General features: G+C 38.1%; 5 protein-coding genes and 1 long non-coding RNA gene across 9 annotated transcripts in view; 5 read left to right on the forward strand and 1 right to left on the reverse strand.

Moving 5' to 3' along the window:
• Window positions 1–26477, forward strand: part of LOC122414731 (putative odorant receptor 92a) — a 45606-nt gene extending 19129 nt beyond the window's left edge. Inside the window, exons 1-5 of one of the 2 annotated variants that reach the window (XM_043426286.1) lie at window positions 24167–25445; window positions 25537–25636; window positions 25833–25943; window positions 26102–26257; window positions 26417–26477. In XM_043426286.1, coding sequence (XP_043282221.1) covers window positions 24547–25445; window positions 25537–25636; window positions 25833–25943; window positions 26102–26257; window positions 26417–26470 — 1320 coding nt within the window. In that variant the 5' untranslated portion in view covers window positions 24167–24546 and the 3' untranslated portion in view covers window positions 26471–26477. Of the gene's footprint in view, window positions 1–24166; window positions 25446–25536; window positions 25637–25832; window positions 25944–26101; window positions 26258–26416 lie in introns of those variants that run through there. The other variant, XM_043426289.1, reaches the window with a different exon arrangement.
• Window positions 492–26775, reverse strand: LOC122414751 (uncharacterized). The gene is made up of 2 exons (XR_006261810.1): window positions 26642–26775; window positions 492–691 (listed from the first exon to the last, which is right to left on the reverse strand). It is a non-coding gene; the product is annotated as an uncharacterized lncRNA (long non-coding RNA).
• Window positions 2676–4301, forward strand: LOC122414746 (odorant receptor 4-like). Of its 2 annotated transcripts, XM_043426310.1 has the most exons (6): window positions 2676–3213; window positions 3335–3434; window positions 3522–3632; window positions 3763–3918; window positions 4005–4104; window positions 4192–4301. In XM_043426310.1, exons 1-5 carry the CDS (start codon window positions 2744–2746, stop codon window positions 4056–4058), a joined length of 891 nt encoding a protein of 296 aa, XP_043282245.1. In that variant the 5' UTR covers window positions 2676–2743; the 3' UTR covers window positions 4059–4104; window positions 4192–4301. The 2 variants fall into 2 exon arrangements, with proteins under 2 accessions (XP_043282245.1, XP_043282244.1); XM_043426309.1 differs by having other exon boundaries at window positions 4005–4211.
• On the forward strand, window positions 5392–7476 carry LOC122414738 (odorant receptor 4-like). The gene is made up of 5 exons (XM_043426300.1): window positions 5392–6232; window positions 6313–6412; window positions 6477–6587; window positions 6845–7000; window positions 7109–7476. Exons 1-5 carry the CDS (start codon window positions 5397–5399, stop codon window positions 7160–7162), a joined length of 1257 nt encoding a protein of 418 aa, XP_043282235.1. The 5' UTR covers window positions 5392–5396; the 3' UTR covers window positions 7163–7476.
• LOC122414739 (odorant receptor 67c-like) lies at window positions 9337–12189 on the forward strand. The gene is made up of 5 exons (XM_043426302.1): window positions 9337–10180; window positions 10872–10971; window positions 11087–11197; window positions 11777–11932; window positions 12022–12189. The coding sequence occupies exons 1-5, from the start codon at window positions 9348–9350 to the stop codon at window positions 12073–12075; spliced, it is 1254 nt and encodes a 417-aa protein (XP_043282237.1). The 5' UTR covers window positions 9337–9347; the 3' UTR covers window positions 12076–12189.
• LOC122414742 (odorant receptor 63a-like) lies at window positions 12309–18773 on the forward strand. 2 transcript variants are annotated; one of them, XM_043426305.1, is made up of 5 exons: window positions 12309–13511; window positions 17216–17315; window positions 17413–17523; window positions 17674–17829; window positions 17958–18773. In XM_043426305.1, exons 1-5 carry the CDS (start codon window positions 12685–12687, stop codon window positions 18009–18011), a joined length of 1248 nt encoding a protein of 415 aa, XP_043282240.1. In that variant the 5' UTR covers window positions 12309–12684; the 3' UTR covers window positions 18012–18773. The 2 variants fall into 2 exon arrangements, with proteins under 2 accessions (XP_043282240.1, XP_043282241.1); XM_043426306.1 differs by lacking the exon at window positions 12309–13511 and adding an exon at window positions 16721–17005.
• Window positions 26776–26924: the final 149 nt, after the last annotated feature.

The raw sequence follows: 26924 nt of genomic DNA on the forward strand, positions 1-26924 counted from the left end.
GACTCTTGTACTGCGGGATTTCTTATTTTATGTCAACGAACAGTGTTACCGAATTGGCAATGCAGCGTATATGAGCGATTGGTATCGATTACCAGGCAAGGCTGGTCTTCTCTTCGTCATGATCATAGCGATGGCTAATTCTCCGCGACAATTAACAGCTGGACAAATGATGGAGTTATCGGTCCGTAGTTTTGGGATTGTGAGTATATATATATTTGCCTCACTTTAATCGCCAATCTGTCAAATAACTTTGGTTCGGTTATTGGAAGCCAGTGACTTTTTTTCAGATTATGAAAACTTCTGCGGTATACCTAAATATGCTACGAACGATGGCCGGATAAAAAAATCGCGGGCAGTAAATTTTTGAATCAATAATAACTTCCACATGAAATTTACTCATTGCGCGAATGAAAAGCAATGACGATGATATTTTTTATTATAGCCCCCATCGCATTAATCAGCGCGATTTATAGGAAATGATATGAAATTAATGTACTCGTATATGAAAATTTATTTGTCAGTTCGAAGATATGTATTTTTTCGTTTTCCTCCTATCGGATATGCCAAAATACATGCGACCCACGTTCAAAAAGTCATTTCCATTTGAGAATATATCCCATGTTGTTGCAGCCTAGGTTTTACAGCCGCGTCACTTTCGATCCTTTCCGGCTGCCTTCGTCCGCTAAAATATCTGAAATCACAAAATTGCAATGTGTCGCTATAGCTTCGTATGCGCGAACATTATTTCCAAAAAACAACAAATAACCTCTATTGATATCAAGTTTCACGAGGCATGCGATTCGTTTAAGATGAGCGGAATATCAATATTTTTGCTTCCTCATAGAGGAAGCTTTGTGACGATGAAAAATTTTTTTTTCCAGTTTTCAATGTCAATGTGCTCAAAATGTTCCAAGACATTGAAAAATCATATCTAGAAAAAATGTCCGAATGTGTGTGTGTATATGTTATGGCACTGCAAAATTCAAACGTTTATAACTCGGAAACGGTTTGAGATACAGGGCTACCGTTTTGCACTGATGTTTATCTATACAAGCCTTTCATTCTCTGATAATTTTATCAGAATTTGAAAAAAAATACGAATATGACGACGTTTTGAAATTTTCATAAAGATGGTGTCGACGCTCTAACTTTCGAAAATTTAGAGATTTATTAATAATGTTTTTTTTTTATAAATGGACTATCATAATGGGAAGGTTGGTATTGAATTTGGGGAATATCGGTTGAGCGGTTTAAATTTTATGACATTTTGAATTTTACAAAAATATGAGTTTTTCAAAAAATCGTCTAACCGCTTCAATTTTTAGAAATTTTGTAAGATATTGTGTATAAGTCTGTACTTCCTCTATACTTTCCAGCAAAGTTATCGGAATTATTTAATTTCAATGTAAATAGAAAAACGATGAAAATTGAAAGTTGCAAACTGTTTTTTCTGATGGCTCGTCATTCAGTTGTTTTTTATGGATTTAAACAAAGAGGTAAATTAAAATTCGTAAAAAAAGGTAGAGAAAATACATTATTTCCTTGTATACAGAAAAAATGCTGCAAATTAAAAATTGCAAATTGCTTCCTCAAGATGGTAAAGATGCACGATGCTCAAAGCTTACTCTATGAGAAAGCCAAAATGAAAAATGTAGCACACCTCATGGAGTAAGCTTTGAGCATCGTGCATCTTGAGCACCGGTGCATTTTGACCATCTTGAGGAAGCAATTTGCAAATTTTAATTTGCAGCATTTTTTTTTTCAAAGGATTTTCAAAATTCTCCTCACTTCCTATCCCGAAGACTATAGGTACAGATGATTTTTTCCATTCTCCAATAGCATCGCGCAAATACATACTATCTTTATTGTGAATAAATTTGAGCACTCGGCGAAACGAACAACTGGCAAAACACCATATCACTAGACGTAGTTTCGTAAAAACATGTTTTTGCTGTAATAGGTATAACAAAAACAAAACTGAACATTTTTAGATTTACACATAGCGATCGTCTTTTTTTTTACAGCGCGTTTTTCCACGTTTAGACGTACTCTCGAAACTACAATGAAAGCAATCGCGGGACAAAAAATAATACGAACAGTCGGTTGTCACGGAAATGAAGTAACAACAAAGACTTGCGCAGAAAACATAATCCTTTTTTTTTTTTATGTTAACGGAGCATCGCATCTTATTCACTTTCTTCCCTATGTACTCCCTCGCGCTCGATGAAACAGGGAGAATGAAACACGTAGAACGGCGCCGACTCGAACTTTTTTTTCAACCCGAGAAACTTGTTTAAATGATTTGTTCCCCGCGCGAGAAAAAGCGCAGGCAAAATTGTTCCAATTGATAGTCACCCGCCGTGGCGGTAACGTGAAACCCTACGCGAACATGAGCTCGGCGTTCGATCATGCGATTCGGACGGAAAATAACATCGCGAATGAAAAATATGCGACAGACGTTGCTCGTACGCTGCAGCACACCCGGTGGTTGCTCAGCATTCTCGGTGTCTGGCCAATGTTGAAAAAAGATTCCAAAAAATGCCAAATTTGGAGCTCAAAATTATTAATGACATTGTGCTTAACACTTTTGGCATTTATCGTTATACCTTCTGTCTCGCACATGAGTTTAAGAGAGAATAACGCGTTGGTCATACTGATGCTCTTTGGTCCGGTCGGTTTCGCCATAACGAATATACTCAAGTACTGCACGCTAGTGTTCCATTGTAAATTACTTGGGCGTTGTATGGAACACCTCGAGCGCGATTGGATGTCGATAAAGAGCGAGAAGGATAGGGAAATAATGGTCCGCAACGTAAATGTTGGGCGCCAGCTTACTATGATTTGTGCACTTTTCATGTATACCGGTGGCCTATCGTATCATACGGTGATGCCATGGTGGCAGGGTAATGAAATCAACGAATTTAACGAAACGATAAGACCTCTCGTTTATCCCGGTTACGATATGTTCGTCGATTCACAAAAAAGCCCCGTTTACGAAATAATCTTTTACACTCATTGCTTCGCTTCCTTCGTTATGTATACCATCACCACGACTGCTTGTAATTTGGCAGCGACTTTCGTTGCTCACGCGTGTGCTCAAATTCAAATAATCATGTCGCGCCTCGAGACCCTTTACGAAAACATTGACGAAGCGGACAAACTTCCGGAACATCGACTCGGCCTCGTTATCGAATCTCACGTTCGAGTACTCAGGTGATATCATCAATTTAATTGAATTCAATTCGCACATACTGGGCGTATGATATTATATAATTAATATATAATATCATATTCATATAGCGCTCGTAGCTCGTTTCTAATTTTTTTTTTATAGATTCACTTCGATGATCGAGATGTTGCTTCGTGAAATATGTCTCGTCGAAGTCGTAGCATCGAGCATTATAATTTGCCTGTTGGAATATTATTGTCTTACGGTAAACTTTCTTCGATTTTTTTTTTCTTTTTGCGAATCGATTCTTTTTCAAGCGAGTAGGTAGCTTATTTTTCATTCTCTCTTTTAGGAATGGAATAACAGCGACTCCGTTGCAATTATAACATACTTCGTACTACTATTGTCATTCAATTTTAATATATTCATATTTTGTCATATCGGTGAATTACTCAAGGAACAGGTATTTGCAAATGAACGGTATATACGCAATTGTGCGATATACGTAAACTTGCGAGAGAGCACAAGAACGAAAATAAAATTTGAGATTAAATAATGCGGAATCTCTGATCGTAACATGCATATACGCGCAGTGCGGTCGAATTGGTAACGCTGCATTCACGATCGAGTGGTATCGTTTGCCTGGCAAAACCGGTGTCGCTCTCGTCTTGATAATCGCCATGGCTAATTTTCCGCGTAATTTGACGGCTGGAGGAATGATGGAACTATCTATCAGCAGTTTCGGGGCTGTGAGTATTTCTAAATGTATTTCATCATTTTTTTTTCCTCGTCGTTCGAAAGAAAACAGATAAATGCGTGCGCATTTTATTTTTAGATAATTAAAAGTTCAGCGGTCTATTTTAACATGCTACGAACGATGGCTAATTGAATGAAACATTTTTTCTTTGCAACTTTGGATTATTTTTGAACCATATGTAAGATATACTCCAGGTTTTTTCCATTTGTTTATCCTCGCATCTCTGTCACATCGTTCCACTATCGAAAAATGCAACTATTTTCAGATGTTATCCGCATAAGCATATTCGTTATCATCAGAATCAGAGATTTTCTCGTCGAAACTCGCCAAGAAATGTATATATCCGTTCATTTGAAAAAATTAAAAAATTACTGGACAATTTGCATCTGTTGCAAATCTTAACTTATTGAAATATTCCTAAGAGTAATTATGACTCCCACATAATGATGACCCAAACTTATTTAATTAATTTTTTTTTAAAAACAGTTTTGCAATTTTCATGTACATCGAAGTGAATGATTCGTTATTGCATCTTGATTCGTATACGCAGAAGAACAATATTTGAAATTTTTATTGTATTGGATTACACCAAACTCGTGACGCCTCGAACGTCAAAAATATTTTATATCAATGAAGAATTAATACACTTCCGTTTGGGGCGGGGGCACTCAAAAATATTCATCGAAGTTGTTCCTTTATTTATTGAGATATAAACAATGGATTTGGAACATCATTGTGGAAAAGTGAATAATTTTCGAATTTACAAAACCAGTTTACGAATTTTCAACAAAACTTTCACAGTGCGAGAAGGGTATAAAAATCTAATACTTTTACAGTTCAATCCGAGCACATTTTATACATTGGCACAACACACGCAAATAAGTTCTTTTCGCATCACGACGATATATCGATACACACTTGGATAATGAAAAAACATGCACATAAAAGTGTAACCGCCAAATTCAATCGGTAGTTGCACTTTTTCGTATTATAACACGGGTAAAACAAGGATTAACGAAAGAACGCGAGTGTGCTTGCACGACAAAAGTTGGGACTGTAATGAGATCAATGAAAAAAACGAATATGGAATTGAACGCTCTTACCGTTGTCACGGGAATATAAACTCACAACAAAAAGGGGTAAAACGTTGGGCGCAGGATTATTCCCGTACATTTCTTTTTTTTTCCTTCCGGACGGTAGTTTTCTGTATCGGAGAAACTTTTAGGGTGAGATCGCAAAGAGAATTTTAAGGCTTCGCACTCGATTACTGTTTACTGTTGTGTATCGCGGTACAAAACGCAGGAGTACGTAACGCGGCTCGAGTTCGCTTACCTCTGCGCGAGATATGTGCGAGAACTCGATGAAGCGCAAACTCGAGGGCGATTCCGAGTCTATCGAAAGAAGAAACAGCAGCGCGTTGCATTTGAATTGTTGCAGTCAGTGGTACCTGAACTCTCGAGCTATACGATCATGAGCTCCGATTTCACTCGGTTAGGAATTACGAACAAGAACGAAAGGACACGGAATAAATATTACAAAACGGACGTAGCTCGTACGTTACAGCATACCCGATGGTTACTCGAGATCCTCGGCGTATGGCCGCTGGTCAAAAAAAATCCAACAACGTGGGAAATTGGTCGTTCCAAGTGTTTAATATCATTGTGCTCGATCCTAATGGCATTTATAATGATACCGTGCACTTTACACATGATTTTAATGGAGAAAAATCCATTGGTGAAACTCATGCTTTTCGGCCCTATTGGTTTTTGCTTGACCAACATACTCAAGTATTGTTCTATTATATATCGTCGGGATATTATTGAAAATTGTATAAATCACGTTGAATTCGACTTGATGCGAATCGACAATCAACACGATAGAGAAATAATGGAGCGCAATGTTAACGTTGGACGGAATCTGACCGTTCTTTGCGCTGTTTTCATGTATACCGGTGGCTTATCGTATCACACAATAATGCCATTATGGCGTGGCAATGAAATAAATGAATTCAACAAAACCATCCGACCCCTCGTTTACCCCGGCTACGATATTTTCTTCGATTCTCAGACGAGCCCCAATTACGAATTCATTTTTTACACCAATTGCATTTCCGCATGTGTCACGTATACCATCACCACGGCGGCATGTAACTTAGCAGCCGTTTTCGTAGCTCATACTTGCGGTCAAATTGAAATAATGATGTCGCGTCTCCGTACACTTTTCGACGGTACCGATGATATAAGGAATACCGATATTCTACACCATCGTCTCGGCTTCGTCATTCACTCTCATACCAGAGTGCTTAGGTGCGACGACGCAATCAGATTATTCGCATCCGAATCGTTATTAGAAACACGCACGATAATAAGTCTTGTTCAATTTGTAGATTTACGTCAATTATTGAAACGTTGCTACGTGAAATATGTCTCGTCGAAGTTGTCGCATCGACCCTGATCATTTGCTTACTGGAGTACTACTGTTTGACGGTAAAATCATTTTTTCGACCTGTTTATATCCCCTCCGTCGTCTCTACCAGTCCTCAATTTTCAGGAATGGGAAAATAGTGAAACTATTGCAATAATAACTTATCTCGTATTACTCCTGTCATTGAGCTTCAACATATATATATTTTGTCACATTGGCGAACTGCTAAAAGAACAGGTATTTTATAAAACGCTCATTTGGTGTTGCGACGAATCGCGATCGCGCGGGAACCAATTAAATTCTAAATGAAAAATGAAAAGTTGATTCTTTGCTGGACTATCGAAATCATTCAAAATCTTGCCCAGATCCGTTTGGTCCAAACTCCAAAGTACGGACGCAAAAGTGAACCGATCGAACGAAAAACGCGTAAATAATATTCGTGTGCTGGACTGTACAAGGTGATGGATTAATTTATTTTTATTATCAATAAACAGTGTCAAAAAATTGGCAAAGCAGCATATATGATGAATTGGTACAGGTTACCAAGCAAATCCGGCCGAGCCCTGGTAATGGTATTAGCCATTTCGAACTATCCCCGCAAACTGACAGCCGGTCGGATGATGGAATTGTCGGTGAGAAGTTTTGGGACTGTGGGTATTTGCGCTTACATTCATTTTTATTACTTTTCATGTTGGCTTATTTTTTTATTACATGGGAATAACTAACACATGCGGATCGATCGGTTTTTCACGTTTTAGATAATCAAAACTTCCGTGATTTATCTTAATATGCTACGAGCAATGGCCGATTAATAAGTCGCTTCATTCAAAGCAGAGGTTTGTCGCATCGCAACGATATACACTCTTCTAAGGCGTCTGCATGGCCAAATATACTAATCTTTCCAAATGAATAATATCATAATATTCGTAACGTTCTGTACAACGCAGAAAAAAAGAATATAGAACTTACCCGTTCTATCAGTGAAATATAGGGGAACGTGGGGCAAAATGGACACCATAAGTAATTAAGCTAGATGTGTCGATTCACACATGTGCTGTCAACTACTGCTGTGTTAAAAAAAAATTTTTTCACACTTATTTTCCATTCCTGGTAAAAAAAAAATATATAGGGCAAAGTGGACTTTTCCTTGAAAAAAATGCTCTGCTGACGATTCTGACTAATCCGTACATTTGAGAAAATTTATTTTGAATTTCGTGAAAAAATTTGTCTGTTTCTTGACGTTCTAATTCGACGAAAGAAGAACGCCGTCTCAGCCCACATTACCACGTTGTAATATTTTAACACACGACGAATACGTATAAGTAAACAAAGCTTATTCCGAGAACTGTTAAGGATTACATTCGAATTTTGACAATCATGTTAGGTCGAATTGGCTGGTAAAAAGAAAAAAGCTGTCCAAAGGTCACTAAATTTTATTTATCAGATGTTTCCTATATTTTTTGCGAGGTATTCTCTATTTGAAATCGATTGAAAACTGGATTCACTGCACGTCATCTCAGAAGTAAGAAGTAAGTAGATGTCCCGTCAAAATAGCTCGAAAATAAAATAAACACACGACCAAATAACCAGACAAAAAATAACATGAAGACAAAATAATACAAAAATACGAAAACTAACGTTCAAAAAAATAAGTTTAGAGCACACTCATCGAAACTGCTCCAGACCCACCCAACGATTCTGCACGCGCACACACACACACACACACACACACACACACACACACACACACACACACACACACACACACACACACACACATCGAAAGTGCTATGAACCCACCCAACGATACCGTACACACATCGAAAGATTTTCCGGATATACACGTGCGATGTGTGTCTGAAATCGTTGGGCGGGTCTGAAACACCCTCGATGTATGTACGGTTGTTATCAGGTTATTTAGTCATAGTGTATTTTGTCTGTGATATTTCGTCGTACTTTGTCTTCGTGTTAGTTTGATACATGTTACTTTGTCCGATTATTTTGTCGCAGTGTTATTTTGACATGTAACACAGTTTGAAAAAAAAATTTGACAAATCATTTTGTCTTGAATTTTTGAAAAAATTGCCCAAAAATATACAATTTCATAAAAGTCTACTTTGCCCCATATTCCCCTATCCCATTTATTTTATACGTGAAAAATAAATTAATGCCAACTAAGAAATCGTTTATTAAGTAAAAACTAATCTCCCTAGTTAAAAAAAAGCCTTTTCTTTTTCGGATATTTCTTTTTTGGGCTGGAACACAATCACTCTTGATCTCGCGTTAGCACACAAACTACGTTAAATAAACACGAGTGAAATATTACACCGATTATATCTGCCGAAGTAACAAGGGTCAACTTTTCTGTGAATTCCTGGTGAGCGGATGCATGAAATGTCATCTTCTCTCTATAGTCATGATATTTCATTATCGCTCATTATATGTCGAAAAATTTTACTTTGCACTGCAAAAGTTCAAATCAACAAACATCAACAAACATTACTACGTAGTATGCAAACGTATTTTCCGATAAGCTACACAGAAAGCGTCAACTGTTTGAGCATTCGAAAATAAAACTAGGTACCCCTGCACCGTCGTAGTAGATTCAATTGGTGCAAACATATAATGTAACATGAGCGTCGTCCAGGTAATAAATTCATAACAATACCGTTGAGGATACGAGGATTCTTGCGCAAAACAGCTAGAACCCGACCACTTTTCTCCCACTTTTCTTTTGCCCGAGACGCGCGCACCTCTTCAGAAAATGCCAATAAAAATGATCATGAGCGATAATGATAATATTTATTGATGATGAGGGATTATAAGGGGCGAGCATTAATACGCGAACTGTAGCTCGAGTCCATTGAACCTCGAAGAGTTGTCAGAGAGAGAGAGAGAGAGAGAGAGAGAGAGAGAGAGATAAAGAGATGCAGAATTTGTTTGATATTGAAAATGAAGCAGGAAACCTCGGCAGTAACTCTAGAAATCTCGCGACGGATGGGAATCATAATGTTGGATAGAAATGAGGCAGCCTCGATCGAGAACGATATACCGAATAAAAATTATTCGACCGACGTAGCTCGTACTTTGCAATGTACCCGATGGTTGCTAAAAAGTCTCGGTGTATGGTCAATGGTGAAAAAAGATCCAAAACGATGGGAAATATATAGCTCCAAATTTCTATGGGTTTTGTATTCGGGCTTTATATGTTTTGTTTTGATACCATGTACAGCAAATATAATATTCAAGGAAAAAGATCCGGTTGAAAGAGCTATATTGTTCGGTCCTATTGGCTTTTGTATAACGAATTTACTCAAATATTATTCAATGATATTTCATAGTGAACTCATCAAAAGTTGTATCGAATATATTGAGGCCGATTGGATGGAAATAGTGAGTGAAAACGATCGTAAGATAATGATGCGAAGTGTGAATTTAGGAATAGACGTAACCGTTGTTTGTGGTGCCTTCATGTACGGTGGTGGGATTATGTACAACGTCGTGTTACCACTCTCACAAGGCGCATACACAAACGAATTTAACGAAACCCTCAGACCCCTCGTTTATCCTGGCTACGATTTATTCGTTGATTCACAAAAAAGTCCTACATACAACATTATTTTTTATACCAATTGCATTTCTGCCTGGGTAACGTATACCATTACAACTGCGGCGTGTAATTTGGCAGCGGTTTTCGTGGCTCATACCAGCGGTCGAATTGATATTATGGTGTCTCGGCTTGATACACTTTTCGACGATGTCAACGAAACGAGCAATACTGTGCAAAGTCGTCTTGGTTTCATTGTTAAATCTCACGTCAGAATACTCAGGTAATTGAACGATCATTCTCATTGCACATTCAACTTGGATCGTAAGAAACGGTTCATATAAACGAGATATACACGAAGAGAAAAAATAGTAAGAATTACTATGCTACCATGATATTGGGGTTCTATATCGCCCATTTTGAAGATTTTTACCAAAAATATTGTAATTTCCAAGTCAATTCTGAATGAAAATTTTTAAATTGCGTATTTTGCTGTAACAAAGGTTTAAACTGTGCTATTTTTTCCTGACATAGTTCACCAAGGAAACGTTGTAAAATTTATGTTGACTCGCGATGATGAACCATCAAGTAGAATTATTATGCCGTTCTGCTATATACTTAGTACTGTTTTCACAATTGAAATTTACAGTTGAACATAGTAAAATTTGAGGAGCTCGAACACAAGCATCAATCATACGCCAAAGTGTTTAGAAATTTACTATGGTAAATAAGAGAATTTCATTTCCGATTGTACGATAATAATATACCGGTATATACATGTGTACTGATGTATTTATTTTGACATCACTCATCAATTTTCATCGAGTCGCTTCACAAAAAATTACTATGTATGTTCGTAAGAATTAATAAATATTACCGATATAGAACTCTACTTCTATGGCACCATAGTAGTTTTTAGTGAAATTTTCTCTCCGTGTAAACATTCGCGAATAATATTTATAAACCTCATACAGATTAACCGCGATGATCGAAACGGTGCTTCGTGAAATTTGTCTCGTCGAAGTCGCTGCATCAATTATCGTTGTTTGCTTGATCGAATTCTACTGTGTACAGGTGAAATATCCTTCTCACCTCTCATTTTTTATCTCTCAATATTGTACGCGAGCAAGCATTCTTTTTTAACAAATAAGGTCTCTGTTGAGCAGTTCAGACGCATGCTTTGTTTCAGAAATGGAACGATGGCGAGACTCTCGGTATTATAACTTACGTCGCTCTACTCATATCGATGAGTTTCAATATGTATATATTTTGCCAATTCGGAGAAACACTCAAGCAACAGGTATATATTATCCTTCCAAAATTTACATTATTTTTTTCGCATCTGTTTAATTCCTTTTTCCGATCCCGGCTATTTTCATGCGTGCAACGATATCCGTTAAGAGTACGGATCAGTCACCTAACCTCACTTGGGGAATTTTCGAAATCGAAATTCTTGATACACTTTGACCGATAAAAAAAAGTTCTGTCACTCCACACAGAGCGATGGCCAAAAATAGGCTGACATTTTTGTTATTTCAATCGGACGAGAACGGTGTGGAAAAATTTCACTTTCCAAATTCGCAACTATCTCTCTCGCACTCGCGGTTGCAATATATACCGACTGATCCATATGCTCTTATTACTCGCACACTTTTTCATAAGATCGGCATATAACGGTTGAAAAAAATATGATAAATGGCACTACACCTATACTCGGCTTGTAAATTATTTTTTTCGAAGTACGCCATTAGTTATGGTTTGAATATTATAGTTATGATGTTTTCAGGTCATAACGAAGTGATAAAAAAAATTACCAGCCGATTATGTAGGTGCAGTGCCGTGCGATACTAAATATTTACCAAAAATAACGTATCACCAGTGCTCACAAATTGGCAAGGCAGCGTACATGATAGACTGGTATCGATTGCCAGGGAAAACTGGTTTGACTCTGGTCATGATTATATCTATGGCAAACTGTCCGCGTCAATTAACAGCCGGGAACATTATGGAGTTGTCAGTGAGCAATTTTGGAGCTGTGAGTTTTTTTTTACATTTTTTCCATTTCAATTATTCACTTGCTATCACCGTGAACGATAAAGAAAATTGACGGCTTTTTTATTTTAGATAATAAAAACTTCATTCGCTTACCTGAACATGTTACGAACAAAGTCTTATTGAGACGAAGTCGGTAGAGTTAGTTTATTATTTGTGACGCGATCCGTTGAAAAACTGTTTGTGCCGGTTACAAGGATCAACAAATGAATGCGTCGAATACCGAAAAAAACGATTGTTCAATCAATTATGAAGATGCTATTAACTTTTACGAACATGCAAAATGAATTTATGTTTGTCTGCAAAAGTTGCCTTATACAATAATAAGTATCGGACAGCGGAGCCTTTTTCACGGGTACGTGTGTACGTATTTGAGTAGACATAACATTTGGTTATAGCTCAATGAGACTGAGTATTAGCACAGTTAAACGGCTCAACACAGGGGAATCGTCGTCGTGGTCGTCGTCGTCGTCGTCGTCAGGGAAACAGGGCTAGAACAAGCGGTAACAAACTTGCGCAAATTTTCAACGCCCCTCGTCGGTCTTCAACGCGCATGTCCTTCGTAATTTACGACAACGCGAAGTATCTTGATATTAGTGAAAAACTGAAATGAAATCAATATTTTTAAACGCGAGTATGAAAATGCAAACGAGGAAAAGAGCGAATAAGCTGCGCCCGACTCGCGGAGAGACTGCATGCATGCAGTCGCGGTGAAAACTCTGTACGCATCGGACGATGGATAGGATTGAGAACGAAATCAACAATGAAATTAAGGAAAAAGTCCAGAACAAGAACTATGATCGTAACATTGAACAAACGTTTCAATACACTCGTCTCTTTGCCAGAATTTTGGGTATTTGGCCGACTACCTCAATAAAACAGTCAAAATATATCTCTCGTTTACACGTTCTACTTTGCTTCTCAATGATCGCTTTTACATTCGTACCGATCACTTTGTATATGATTTTTCGGGAAAAAAATCCCGCTACTCGGCTAGTTCTGATGGGTCCCGTAGGGAGTACATTCGGGGCCATACTCAAATATGCCATTATTCTATTACGGGCGAATACAATAAAAATGTGTGTTAATCAAATAAAAAATGATTGGATGATTGTTGAAAGTGCCGATGAGCATAACATTATGACAAACAACGCGAATACCGGTCGTAAAATCGCCGCCGTTTGCGCTTTGTTTTTATACACCGCTGGCTTTTCTTTCTTCTTTATAGTACCCATTCTCAAGGGTACAAAAATCAACGAGTTCAATGAAACGATAAGACCTCTCGCTTATCCCGGTTACGACATTTTCATCGACGTTCAACGTACTCCGACCTACGAGATCATATTTTTTCTCATTTGTCTCTCGGTATACGTTAGATATACCGTCACCATAGCAATCGTTAGTTTAGCCGCGGTCTTTGTCGCTCACGCTTGTGGTCAGATTGAGATTGTAATACTAAGGTTGGCTAAACTTTTCGACGGAATTGATGAATGTTATTTAAACAAAGATGAACTGCGCAAAAGAATGTCGAACGTCATAAAGTGTCACGTCAACGGTTTTCGGTAACGACAATAACTAATATCAGAACTTTCAATATATAAGTTGCTCACTTTTCACGCATCTATACACGTCGGAATACACATGTTTTCACACTCATACGAAATAAATGTAGGAAAATAAATTGCGATTTTAGAGAGTACGTTTGAATTTTCTATATTTTACCATTTTTAGTTTTTTTTTTCTTCGTTATGCGTATATAACTTTTTCTCCAGATTTTCAGCGAGAATAGACGAGAGTTTCAGAGAAGCATGGCTAGTTGAGATAATGGCATCGATACTGACCATATATGCCTGCTCCCGACCAGCAGCACTCGCTTCGCTCGTGCAGCAAATGTCGGGGCAGGCATCAAAACATCTTCTGTCGATATATGCATGTTCCGAAAGAAAGGTACTTTTAACCGGACATAAAAAAATAGTATATTACCCACCTAAGGAGGGCAAGTAGACTACTTTAAACCGCGGGCAGAATTGTCACAAACACGCGGCTCGACGTAGTCTAATACCACTCCCGTAGAGTGTATACTATTTTTCACCATACATGCACCGAAAATTTAAACTTCCGATTTCGAAAAGATAAACTTTCAGCGCATTAGTTGATTTTTTTGTGACGCGATCCGTTGAAAAATCGTTTGTGCCAAGTACGAGGGTCAACAAATTAACGTCGAAGACCGAATTAAGGATCGATGAATTTAATTATGAAGAGGCGATTGACTTTTGCGAACATGCAAAATGATATAGGAGAACGTGGGGCACAGTGGACACCATAAGCAATTTTAAGCTAGATGTATCGGTTTACAAATGTTCTGTCAACTATATACTATTGCATTCAAAAATTTATTTTTCACACTTATTTTCCATATTCTGTAAAAAAAAATTATGGGGCAAAGTGGACTTCACCTCGAAAAAAAAATGCTCTACTGACGCTTCTGACTAATTTTCTCGAATGTACGATGAAATTAAATGAAATTTGAATTGTTTGAAAAAAAAATGGGGCAAAGTGGACTTTTCTTTTGAAAAAAAAAAAAATGTTTGTGTCCACTTTGCCCCAGTTTTTTTTTCAAACAATTCAAATTTCATTTAATTTCATCGTACATTCGAGAAAATTAGTCAGAAGCGTCAGTAGAGCATTTTTTTAATATTGTTCACTTTGGCGCATTTTTAAATTTATTTTGAATTTCGTGAAAAGTTCTCTGTTAGAACATCGTCTCAATCCACATTATCGTTGTAATATTTCAACACGCGAGTGCATATACGAAAATAAAGTTTATTCCGAAAACTGTTAAGGGTTACATCCGAATTCTGGCCATCGTGTCAGGTCGAATTGGCTGGCGAAAAAAAAGCTGCAAAAGTCACTAAATTTTATTTATCAGATGTTTCCCATATTTTTTTGCGAGGTATTCTATTTGAAATCGATTGAAAACTAGATCCATTGTACGTCATGTCATAAGTAAATAATAAATGGGTGTCACGTCAAAATAAGATAAAGATAAAATAATGTACGATAAAAATAACACGAATAATGAAAAAACTATAACGTTTGAAAAAACGAGTTTAGAGCACACTCATCGAAAGTGCTATGAACCCACCCAACGATTCCGCACACACATCACAAGTTTTTCGAACCCGCACCACAACGATCCCGCACACACATCAAAAAATGTTCCGGACACACACGCGCGATGTGTGTACTAAATCGTTAGGTGGGTTTGGAACACTTTCGATGTGTATATACGGTTATCCTTAGGTTATTTTGTCGTATAATATTTTGTCATATGTTATTTTTGACATGATGATGATGTTGGATATCAATGCGATTAGTATAAAATTCATATGAATGAAGCAAACATCTCAGGTACTTAAACCTTAAAGATTCACAAAATATAGAGAAATACTCAAATATTTCATTTCTTAGTGTCCATGTTTTTCGGTTAGTTATCTCCAATTTGTTGTTCCATGACACGTTAATACTAAGAAAAGTGTTGAAGAAAACATATTCTGCGTTTGAAAAAAGATGTTGAAAAATTATTTCATCTTCAATTTTTGGAAAGTCCACTTTGCCCCAAAATTTACAATTTTAGAAAAATCCACTTTGCCCCATGTTCCCCTAATAGTGCGCAGATTAAAAACAAAAGTGAGAAATGAAAAATTGTCATTTGTATCAGATCGAAACGCGCGTAGGTATGAAACTGTTGTTTTGTCAATGAACTTATTATGTTCGTCTGCAAAAGTTACCTTATACAATAAGTATCGGACAGCGGAGTCTTTTTCACGGGTGCAGTAACCCGCGTACGTATTTGGGTATTCGAGTACACATAACATTTGGTTAACTCAATGAGACTGAGTATTAGCACAGGATGGCGTTAAACGCCTTAACACAGGGGAATCGTCGTCGTGGTCGTCGTCGTCAGGGAAACAGGGCTAGGACAAAAGCGGTAACAAACTTGCGCAAATTTTCAACGCCCCTCGTCGGTCTTCAATGCGCATGTCCTTCGTAATTTACCACATAGCGAAGTATCTTAATATTAGTGAAAAACTGAAATGAAATCGATATTTTTAAACGCGAGTACGTATTTCTTGGAAATGCAATGCAAACGAGGAAAAAGAGCGAATAAGCCGCACCCGTCTCGCGATGACTGCGTGCAGTCGCGGTCAAAACTTTGTTCGCATCGGACGATGGATCGGATTGAGAACAAAATCAACAATGGAATTAAGGAGAAAGTCCAAAACAAGAACTATGATCGTAACATTGAACAAACGTTTCAATACACTCGTTTTTTTGCCAGCGTTTTGAGTATCTGGCCGACTACATCAAAACAGTCAAAATATATCTTGCATTTACGTGTCCTACTTTGCTTCGCAATGATCGCTTTCACTTTCGTACCGGTCACTTCGTACATGATTTTTCGGGAAAAAAATCCCGCTACTCGGCTAGTTCTGATGGGTCCCATAGGGACTTCATTCGGGGCCATACTCAAATATGCCATTATCCTATTACGGGCGAATACAATAAAAATGTGTGTTAATCAAATGAAAAATGATTGGATGATTGTTGAAAGTGCCGATGAGCATAACATTATGACAAACAGCTCGAATACCGGACGTAAAATCGTCGCTGTTTGCATTTTGTTTTTATACACCGCTGGCTTTTCTTTCTTCTTAATAGTACCAATTCTCAAGGGTACAAAAATCAACGAGTTCAATGAAACGATATGACCCCTCGCTTATCCCGGTTACGACATTTTCATCGACGTTCAACGTACTCCGACCTACGAGATTATATTTTTTCTCATTTGTCTCTCGGCATACGTTAGGTATACGGTTACCATAGGAATCATTAGTTTGGCTGCGGTTTTCGTCGCCCACGCTTGTGGTCAGATTGAGATTGTAATACTAAGGTTGGCTAAACTTTTCGACGGAATTGATGAATGTTATTTAAACAAAGATGAACTGCGCAAAAGAATGTCGAACGTCATAAAGTGTCACGTCAACGGTTTCCGGTAACGACAATAACTAATATCAGAACTTTCAATATATAAATTGCTCACTTTTCACGCATCTATACACGTCGGAATACACATGTTTACATACTCATACGAAATAAATGTAGGAAAGTAAATTGCTATTTTAGAGAATACGTTTGAATTTTCTATATTTTACCATTTTTAATTTTTCTTTTCTTCGTTATGCGTATATAACTTTTTCTCCAGATTTTCAGCGAGAATCGACGAGAGTTTCAGAGAAGCATGTCTAGTCGAGATAATGGCATCGACACTGACCATATGTTTGCTTGAATATTCTTGCATGTGGGTAAGAAAGATTTTCAATAACACTCAAACTAATCAATTGCACTTTCTCATCGATACGTACTTATAGCTTTTCATGCGCCTCTGTTTCAAATTCTCAGACTTTCTTTAACAAGGATACCGCGAGTCTCATCACTTACGTCTTATTACTCATATCTTACGTATTTAATGTATTCATATTCTGCTACATCGGTCAATTACTTCAGACCAAGGTATTATTTTCTCAATCAATCTTATTCAAATCTGGCAAGCTCGCATATTTTCCTGAATTCACGATATCCGATAATAATTATTTAATCGTGCACTGGAAACAACGTACTACGTTCCAAATAAATTGCATATTTTAATGATTATTCGATCAGTATGAAATGGTCGGAAAAGCCGCGTACATGATCGAATGGTTCAAATTACCGGACAAATTAGGACTGGCACTGGTCATGATTATGGCTATTACGGGCTCCCCTCGCAAATTAACGGCTGGGCGAATGCTAGATTTGTCGATACGTAACTTTGGGGCCGTAAGTATAGGTCATAATTATTATACATATGTATATATACCGCCCGAACAATTCGATCTAATATTCATTTTCGCGCGATCGTCGCATTTTCCCTTCGTTCGATTATTTTTTTATTGCCTATTTTACAGATAATTAGAACATCCGTTACGTACTTGAACATGCTACGAGCTACGACAACTTGAATATAATGATGAAGATCACAACATCATGAAAATATCACTCGCTACCGTATAGTGCTGACAATCGGCAATCAAAAAGAAATCAGCTTGATATATATTCATACAATACCGCCTATCCAAATTTATAGAGTATATCTCAACGAGCGTGCGAACATCATATACGCGAAGACTGATTCGGTGTGTGGAAATAGCGTTAATTAAAGGGCGTGAAAGCAGATTTTTGCCAAGCGATGCGGTGAAATTTCATGAAATATTCGGAAAATTTTTCAAGTCGTAAGGCTCACATTGTGTTGCATATCTTATTAACGTTGAATATCTTAATATTTTTAAGCACGGCAATTTTTCGTCTTTCACGCGTATATTAAAAGGAATTACGCGGTTAAGGAACGACATATGCCGCTGCAAACTGGCAGCCCTACGGAATACGTTTGGTGTGTGCATGTTGTTTACCGGTAATAATTCACCCGAGTGAATCATCCACGTAAATTCACAGACAAATTTATAACGAAACTATGTTAACGAGCAATGCTTTCGAGCACGTGAGTTATTGCACAATTTATTTTCAATTACGGATTTTAACGTTCCGATAGTCCACGCTAGAATTGAAATTCATCATATTTGCATGTGTGGCTTAAGTTAACGAACGCAATGACGACAAAATGTGTGTTACGTTTATGTCGCGTTTGAAATAAGCGCGCGTGCTTTTTTGATATAATAAATGTTTGGAACCTCGAATTTGATATACTTAAAAAATCAGAGAATTATTCAGCGTACAATTAAAATACATATCCGAAGAGGCGACATCCGTTCGAATCGATGACACGCCCGCGGTTTAAGCTGCTAAGGACGTTCAACGGAGGCGGATAATCGCTGCGGCGTTTAGTCCGCGAGAGGGGGGGAAAGCAGTGCTCGCGACGAACAAGCGCAATATGTGAATGACCTGTCGAGCAGATTGCAACGCGCATGTCCTGCTTCTTATTAATGTATACACGATGATAAAATTTGCGGGATTATTATTAGCTGGAAAGTAAAATGGATATTGGTTGTCGCAAGTTGCTTCAAAAATTGAGGGGAAAAAGAGAATATGAAGCATGATTTAGCTCCGCGGTGTGTGTCGCGTGCCGCAGTCGCGATAAAAAGCTTGTTCGTATCGGGCGATGGATCGGATTAATAAGAAGGACGGTACGGACTCCGCGATCAGCCAAAGCATCAGAAACAATAATTATGAAACAAATATTAAGCGAACGTTTCGGTACACTCGAATTTCTTTGACCGTTTTGGGCTTTTGGCCCATAATAACGAGCATCCCGTCGAGACGATTAAAAAATTTGTCGCGCTTCATCATTCTCGTTTGCTTCTCAATCATCGCTTTTACATTTATACCGACCATTTCGTACATGATATTTCGGGAGAAAAATTCGGCCGTGAGGCTAGTTTTACTGGGTCCCGCCGGAGCTTCGTTCGGAGCGATTTTCAAATACGCCATTATTATATTACGCGCAAATACGATAAAAACCTGTTTGGACCAAATGAAAGAGGATTGGATGATGGTCGCAAGTGCCGATGAGCATGCCATTATGACCAATAACGCAAATACCGGACTAAAAATTTCTGTCGTTTGCACGTTTTTTTTGTATGCCGGTGGTATGTCTCTCCACGTGATGGTGCCCGTTCTCAAAGGCACAAAAATCAACGAGTTCAATGAAACAATTAGACCACTGGGCTACCCTGGCTATGACATTTTCTTCGACGTCCAACGTTCTCCGATCTACGAAATCACTTTTTTTCTCATTTGTCTCTCGGCATACGTTAGGTATACCGTTACCATAGGAATCATTAGCTTGGCTGCGGTTTTCGTCGGCCACGCTTGCGGACAAATTGACATTATAATGTTACGATTGACCAAACTGTTTGATGGAATCGACGAATATTTGGGAAAAGATGAATTGCGCGATAGAATATCGGGCATTGTCAGATGTCACGTCAACGGCTTACGGTAATCATCAATACCAATATATCGCACTTTTTCATTATTTAATATTTTTGCCGATACTCGTTTCGCAATCGGTTCGCTCTCGTACATTCAATGCATTGAACTTTTATCCCATGCACTTTTATCATTGCATGGAGCATGATAAAATAATCGTGCCCAACACGCGATACAATTTTATCATCATTATTTGCTCAACAGCGGAATTTGCAAACGTAAATGAAGAAATAAGACTTTGCCCAAGTGCTCAATCGTTTTTCCATTAGCTCGAGTCGAACGGAGTTGAAAAAATTCGTGATATACGCGAGTAAAATTTTTTCGTATACTCCATATATTTGCGCACAATAACTATACTTCCGAAAAAATTATAAATTTTACGAGTTATGCCATTATTTATGATAAATTTAAAAACCACTTCGCGCATATAATTGATTGTTTATACAATTTTTTTTTCCTCAATTCATATCCTCACAGATTTGCAGCAAAAATTGATGAAAGTTTGAGAGAAGCGTGTCTAATCGAAATAATGTCATCAACACTGAGCATATGTTTGCTCGAATATTCCTGTATGTGGGTGAGGAATTATGAAAATAATAATAATAAAAATAAAAATTTCAAACAAACCTCATTTTATTCCAGTGCTTATTCGCTCATTTTATTTCCAGGCGTTCTTCAACAAGGATACGGTGTCTCTGGTGACTTATACATTACTATTACTGTCCTATGTATTTAATGTATTCATATTTTGTCACGTCGGTGAATTGCTTCAGAATCGGGTATTTTTTCATCTCAATCAATCGCGAGTTCATTATGAATAGTAACGAAATTCATATGCGCACGTACATTTCCACGATGTTTTTTTCTCTCTCGTATGCCACCGCGATTCACGTTTCACGGAGCCACGCTTTCGTAGTGCACAATTAAAATAGATATTGCACGTGCACGGGGGTTATGAAAAACTGTTGAACCGGCTCCGAAAGCTTCGAATTCAGCGACCGAATATATCACTTTGTGGGAGGGCGAAAGAGCTCGAAGAAGAATTTGCTTCGAAATGGTTCTCAAATATATGATATATTTAAAATTGATGCAAATACGGGGACACAGAAGATTATCCGGGAGAAAGTGTCTACCCGTGCAAGGTGAAGATAATACGATACAAATTATAAGAAAAATCAGTGGAGATTGAACTGTTCTCTCGCATTGAATAAACCGAATCTTTGATAATTGAAAGAAGAAAAAATAGTTGTGTGTATCGTAAGAGGAGATTATAGCTCGCGAAGCGACTCGCGTACGTACCGTTCCCGTCCGAGGATCCGAAACATTTGATAGAATCAATTTAAAGGGCGGGGCAAGGAAGGGAAATAGGGTGTTCCATTGTAGGGGAATCGTCGCGTTGTCAGGGAGAATCGGGGGGAGGGGGGGGGGGGCGATACAACATACTTGCGCTACTAAATGTGAACGCCCTTTGGCGTACGCAACGCGCATGTCCTTATAAATTTCTGAGCAAATGGATTTTTATTGTTAAAATGTTGACCGTTTTAAATTTGATTGATAAATGCAGAGGAGAGAATATAAATGCATGTCTTCGCGAGTCGGTAATCGTCGCAAACGCGCGGCGGCAGATACAATTTTATTAGTGCAGTGAACGATGGAATGTAACGAACGCGAAAGTTCTTCGATTCGTTACAAAAATGTTAGAAAGGATTACGAAGAGGAGGAGAAGAATGATCATGTTGAACGAGCGTTTCAGAGTACACTCGATTGTTGTTCACGGTATCGGGAATTTGGCCGATGATCACGAAATACTCGTCAAAACGCGCTAAATATTTGTCACATTTCATTATTTTCGTTTGCTTCTTTATGATTGCTTTTACATTTGTACCGTGCGCTCTACACACGTTTTTTCGCGAAAAAAATTCGGCCGTCAGAGTAGTTTTATTAGGCCCCGTTGGGGCATCGTTCGGAGCCGTACTCAAATACGCGATCATCTTGTTGCGTTCGGATACGATAAAAAAGTGCCTCGAGCATATAAATAAGGATTGGATGAGGGTAGAAAATGCGGACGAACGCGCTATAATGATCCGACACGCCAACACGGGACGAGGAATCGCGATTATTTGCACTTTGTTCTTATACACCGGTGGAATGTCTTTTCACGCGATAGTTCCCATTATCAAGGGTACGAAAATCAACGAGTTCAATCAAACTATACGACCTTTGGGTTATCCCGGTTATGACATTTTCCTCGATTCGCAGTCCACCCCCGCCTACGAGATCATATTTATTCTCATTTGTATATCAGCCCACGTCAGATATACAGTTACTATTGGGATCATTAGTTTAGCCGCGGTTTTCGTGACTCACGCTTGCGGACAAATTCAAATAGCGATTCTACGTTTTTCTAAAATCTTCGATGGAGTTGAGCATCATTTTTCGAATGAGCAAGATCAATTGCGCCAAAGAATATCCCTCATAATAAGAGGACACGTCAATGGTTTGCGGTAATCAATTATGCATATGTTATTCGAACTCGAATTTATATTGTTCACGCGATATCAATCGTTATCAATCGTTGCCCTCTCACTTTTTCCCTCTCAAACATATTACGAATCTGACACAATAATGAGAAATAGAAAATGTTATTTTCGCACAGATTATCAGCGAAAATCGATGAAAGTTTGAGAGAAGTGTGTCTCGTCGAAGTAATGTCATCGACATTGAGCATATGTTTGCTCGAATATTCCTGTATGAGGGTAGGCAAGACTCATCTTTTTTAAATATATTTTTCTTCAATACCGTAATAACGATTGCGATTCCCCGGCTCGCTCGGCGTAAAAGCTCATAAACTTTCGTATATAATTCCTTATAGGCGTTCTTCAACAACGATACAGTCAGCTTCATCACTTTTTTTTTATTGCTGCTATCCTACATTTTTAATGTATTTATATTTTGTCACATCGGCCAACTTCTTCGAGAGCAGGTAGTATTTTTTATCTTGATAATTTTTCATTCGCGCGTTACTTCATTTTGTCAATTCACGCCAATGCAAACCTGCTGCTGCTCCCTCTATACCTATATATTTTATCATTTTCACCTTTTATCTTTATTATTTTATGGGTAACTCACAACACCGAGAGTGTTCTTATCGTTAAAAAATTCACATTCGCGTCAAAATATATCATCGATGAATATATGCGGAAACATTTTTGACTTTAGTATGAAGCGGTCGGGAAAGCAGCCTATATGATCGACTGGTATAGATTACCTGACAAACTTGGCCTCGCTCTTGTAATGATTATGGCCATTACGGGCTCTCCTCGTAAATTAACCGCCGGACGAATGCTAGATTTGTCGATACGTAATTTTGGAGTGGTAAGTACAATTTTTTTTTATGCGACGCTTCGAGATTCAATTTTTACATTATACTTTATTCCAATGATGAGCAATTTTGTATCTCTTTTTGTAGATTATCAGAACATCCGTTACGTATTTGAATATGCTACGAGCCACGACAACCTGAATAAAAATTAATTACTCCATCGATCGAGTTTCGAATGACCAGCATGCACGAGGGATCGTCGTTTTTAATCTGGGGAATGATTGATATCGTGATCTTTTTTTACAGAACTCCGTCACTCATATACTTTTATATTTAATCGTTTTTCGTGCAGACAAAATCAATATACATTTTTGCAGCTGAAAATGCTGATTTTAGAAGCCACGACTCTATGCGCCTCAATTATTCAAACGCTCAAAAAACTTGTACTTACGATAAAATTCAATAAAAATAGTTTATTGAAAATTGCGATTGCATCCGCGCAATCATTCGGAATAATGCATCGTTTGTCGGCATACGTTTGCGTGAGCATGCGTTTTGTAACGATGAGTTAATACCAAATATTTATCCACGGAGAACTTGACGTTCTCCATTCGCGTATGGTATACATACGTTTCAACCGTTTATTGACGCGACAGCACCCGCGAGTGCGGCGACATTTGCTTTTGAATTCTAGAAAAGAAAAAAATTCAACGCGTCATAAAAGCGAAGAGGATGAAAAGAAAAAAATTGGCGAGAAACGATGATGTATCGTCGCGCGCGCAATTACAGGACAGAATAAAAAGTATCCGGATCAGAGAAAAGCACTAAAAAAGATTTTACTTTATTCGTACAAAGTTTTCAAAGACCGCAAGCGTGCATATGTACGCGCTGGTTCAACGCGCGGGGGTACTGTGCATTCGAGCGAAAAAGGAAACAAAGAAAAATTGAAAAAACATGTGATAAACGAGGTGGTAACCGCGATCGTGGTGCGGAGCGATCCGAAAAATGTAATGAGCATGCGCGTATATAGTCGAGCGTGCGGAGCTAAATTTCCAAGGCGCATGATCTTAAAAATTATACCGCGACAAATCAATCACCGCGAGATATAGTAGTTATAATTATGAAAAGCGTCTCTATTTTTCCTCATCGTGGTAACCCACGCGGAAAAGAACGATAAATAAATATAATAGCAGGGCGTTGACTCAATAAGGGTCTGCGCGCAGCAGCATATGCAGCAGTCGCGTATAAAACTTATTAGATCGCGGACCATGATTCGTTGCTGGTGGGACTGCAGCATCAAAGATCGCGATGATAACCGTTACAAGTGTGTGAAAAATGTAAATTGCGATAACGATATAAAACAAACGTTTCAATATACGCGATGGTTCCTTACTTTTTTGGGAATTTGGCCGATAACAAAGTCGAGCGATTCGTCAGCAGGAGGATCGAGAAGGATATCCTTCATAATAATTCTAACATGCACCGTAATGATTGTTTTTACATTCATACCAGGTGCTTTGCATACAGCATTTCGTGAAAAAAAACCTCTCCGCAGGCTCATTTTGATGGGTCCTGTGAGCTCCTCATTCGCAAGTTTTCTCAAATACGCATTAATGGTATTGCGCGCGAAAGACATTAAAAAGTGCGTCGAAAAGATCGAAAATAATTGGATTACATGCGAGAGTGAAAATGAACTTGCGATAATGAGGAGAAACGCGACCATTGGACGAGGAATAACGATAGTCTGTAGTTTGTTCTTGTACACAGGTGGAATGTCGTATCACACGATATTGCCTATTCTCAAGGGTTCCAAAATCAACGAATACAACGTTACGATAAGACCTCTCGTTTATCCTGGTTACGATATTTTCATCGATCCACAAGCTTCTCCGACTTATGAAATTCTTTTTTTTCTCATTTGTGTTTCCGCATTCGTCCGATATACCGTTACCATTACTATTTGCAATCTAGCCGCGGTTTTCGTTAGTCACGTTTGTGGACAAATTGAAATCGTTATTTTACGATTAAATATCCTCTTCGATGGTATCGTCGATGCTGATGAACAATGCAGAAAAATAATCGAGAAACGACTATCTTTGGCGATACAATGTCACGCACGGAGTCTTCGGTAACATTACCATTTTCCTCTCTCGCGAAAGCATCTCAATAATTATCATATTCGAGCTAGTTTATAGCTCTAAAAATCTTATTCCTTTCAGGCTAACTTTTCATATTGATCGAGCGTTGAGAGATATATTTCTCATTGAAGTTGTCGCGTCGACAGGAATTATATGCTTGCTCGAATACTACCTCATGACGGTAACAAACATCTTTCAACAAATATAGCTTTTACCATTTATTATTCCGCCTTTAACATCGCTGCGATTAGCTACGGTATATCGCGAATATCACGCGCGTCATCGATAAGCGAGAACCCGATGAGCGAGATCCATCGATACAATTTTTTTTTCATGCAATACGAACGAAAATTTCAGACAGTTTGCGGATATTTCAGGTTTGGAACAACAGCGAAATTATTGCCATTATGACGTATTTTATACTGCTGACATCATACGTATTTAATATATTCATCCTTTGCCACATTGGCGAACTACTCAAGGGACAGGCAAGCAATCGTGTTCATATATACCTGCTATAGAGAATTTCTTTCTGCATGCATCCGCGCAGTTACCATCTCTATTTCGTATATATACGAAATAATAGCTCGTAACACTTGCGTAGATAAATTTTTATTATAAAATAAAAAATGAAGACTTTTTGTAGTTTCAGAAAATTGGCAGAGCCGCGTACATGATCGACTGGCCACGATTGTCGGAAAAAAACGGCCTCGCGATCGTTCCGATCATGGCCGTATCGAACTCGTCTCGTCAACTGACCGCTGGACACATGATGGAGTTTTCTATGAGCAGCTTTGGTATTGTAAGTACTCGATATTGAAAAAACGGAAATGGAAAACTTGCACGAATCGAGTCTCAGCAGGCTCGAAGTAATAAACTCTTTGAAGCTTGGGGAAAATCTCGACTGCCGCACTCTCATTCGCACGCTTCGTCTACTATCGTTATTTATATTATTTTTCAGATAATGAAAACATCCGTCATGTATTTGAACATGTTGAGAGCAATCGCAGTATAATACTACAATATGAATAAATAATATTTTATACAATTCGAAAAAACGTTTTTCCAATTTCCATTCAACTTGAAATCTTGACATCATCGTATACGATCGCGGTGACCGAATCGCGCTTATATCCGATCATCACTATAAAACTACAATATATTGAAGATTTTTCATTATTCTCACCGGTCGCACGAGGTATTGTATAATCGACGAAACAAAATTGCAGCTGAAATTTTTCTCGAGTCGCGTACCGTTGACACTGGGAAAAATGATCAAACAATATTCCAGTAAAAATTGAGATCCTCGCGCATCGAAGACCAGCCCTTATCTAAAGCTTCACGGGCTTCATCAGAAGCCTGCTCCCCACTCCGAAAGGGGGGTTAACGTTTGAAGGGGTACTGATATACTGCTTGTGATAGCTTATAGCGATGCGAATAACATTGTAAACATCCAAAATGCGAACACA

Source organism: Venturia canescens, chromosome 8, assembly GCF_019457755.1.
Source record: "Venturia canescens isolate UGA chromosome 8, ASM1945775v1, whole genome shotgun sequence".
In the NCBI taxonomy this organism is placed as follows: Eukaryota; Metazoa; Arthropoda; class Insecta; order Hymenoptera; family Ichneumonidae; genus Venturia; species Venturia canescens.

Coding starts and splice junctions, on each gene's coding strand:
- LOC122414746 (XM_043426310.1), top strand. CDS start 2,744: ATGGAACACCTCGAGCGCGATTGGATGTCGATAAAGAGCGAGAAGGAT. Junction 3,214..3,334: donor TCTCACGTTCGAGTACTCAG/GTGATATCATCA, acceptor TTTTTTTTATAG/ATTCACTTCGATGATCGAGA. Junction 3,919..4,004: donor CTATCAGCAGTTTCGGGGCT/GTGAGTATTTCT, acceptor TTTTATTTTTAG/ATAATTAAAAGTTCAGCGGT.
- LOC122414738 (XM_043426300.1), top strand. CDS start 5,397: ATGAGCTCCGATTTCACTCGGTTAGGAATTACGAACAAGAACGAAAGG. Junction 6,233..6,312: donor TCTCATACCAGAGTGCTTAG/GTGCGACGACGC, acceptor TTCAATTTGTAG/ATTTACGTCAATTATTGAAA. Junction 6,413..6,476: donor TGGAGTACTACTGTTTGACG/GTAAAATCATTT, acceptor CTCAATTTTCAG/GAATGGGAAAATAGTGAAAC.
- LOC122414739 (XM_043426302.1), top strand. CDS start 9,348: ATGGGAATCATAATGTTGGATAGAAATGAGGCAGCCTCGATCGAGAAC. Junction 11,198..11,776: donor GAGAAACACTCAAGCAACAG/GTATATATTATC, acceptor ACGTATCACCAG/TGCTCACAAATTGGCAAGGC. Junction 11,933..12,021: donor CAGTGAGCAATTTTGGAGCT/GTGAGTTTTTTT, acceptor TTTTTATTTTAG/ATAATAAAAACTTCATTCGC.
- LOC122414742 (XM_043426305.1), top strand. CDS start 12,685: ATGGATAGGATTGAGAACGAAATCAACAATGAAATTAAGGAAAAAGTC. Junction 13,512..17,215: donor TGTCACGTCAACGGTTTTCG/GTAACGACAATA, acceptor CTTTTTCTCCAG/ATTTTCAGCGAGAATCGACG. Junction 17,524..17,673: donor GTCAATTACTTCAGACCAAG/GTATTATTTTCT, acceptor TTATTCGATCAG/TATGAAATGGTCGGAAAAGC.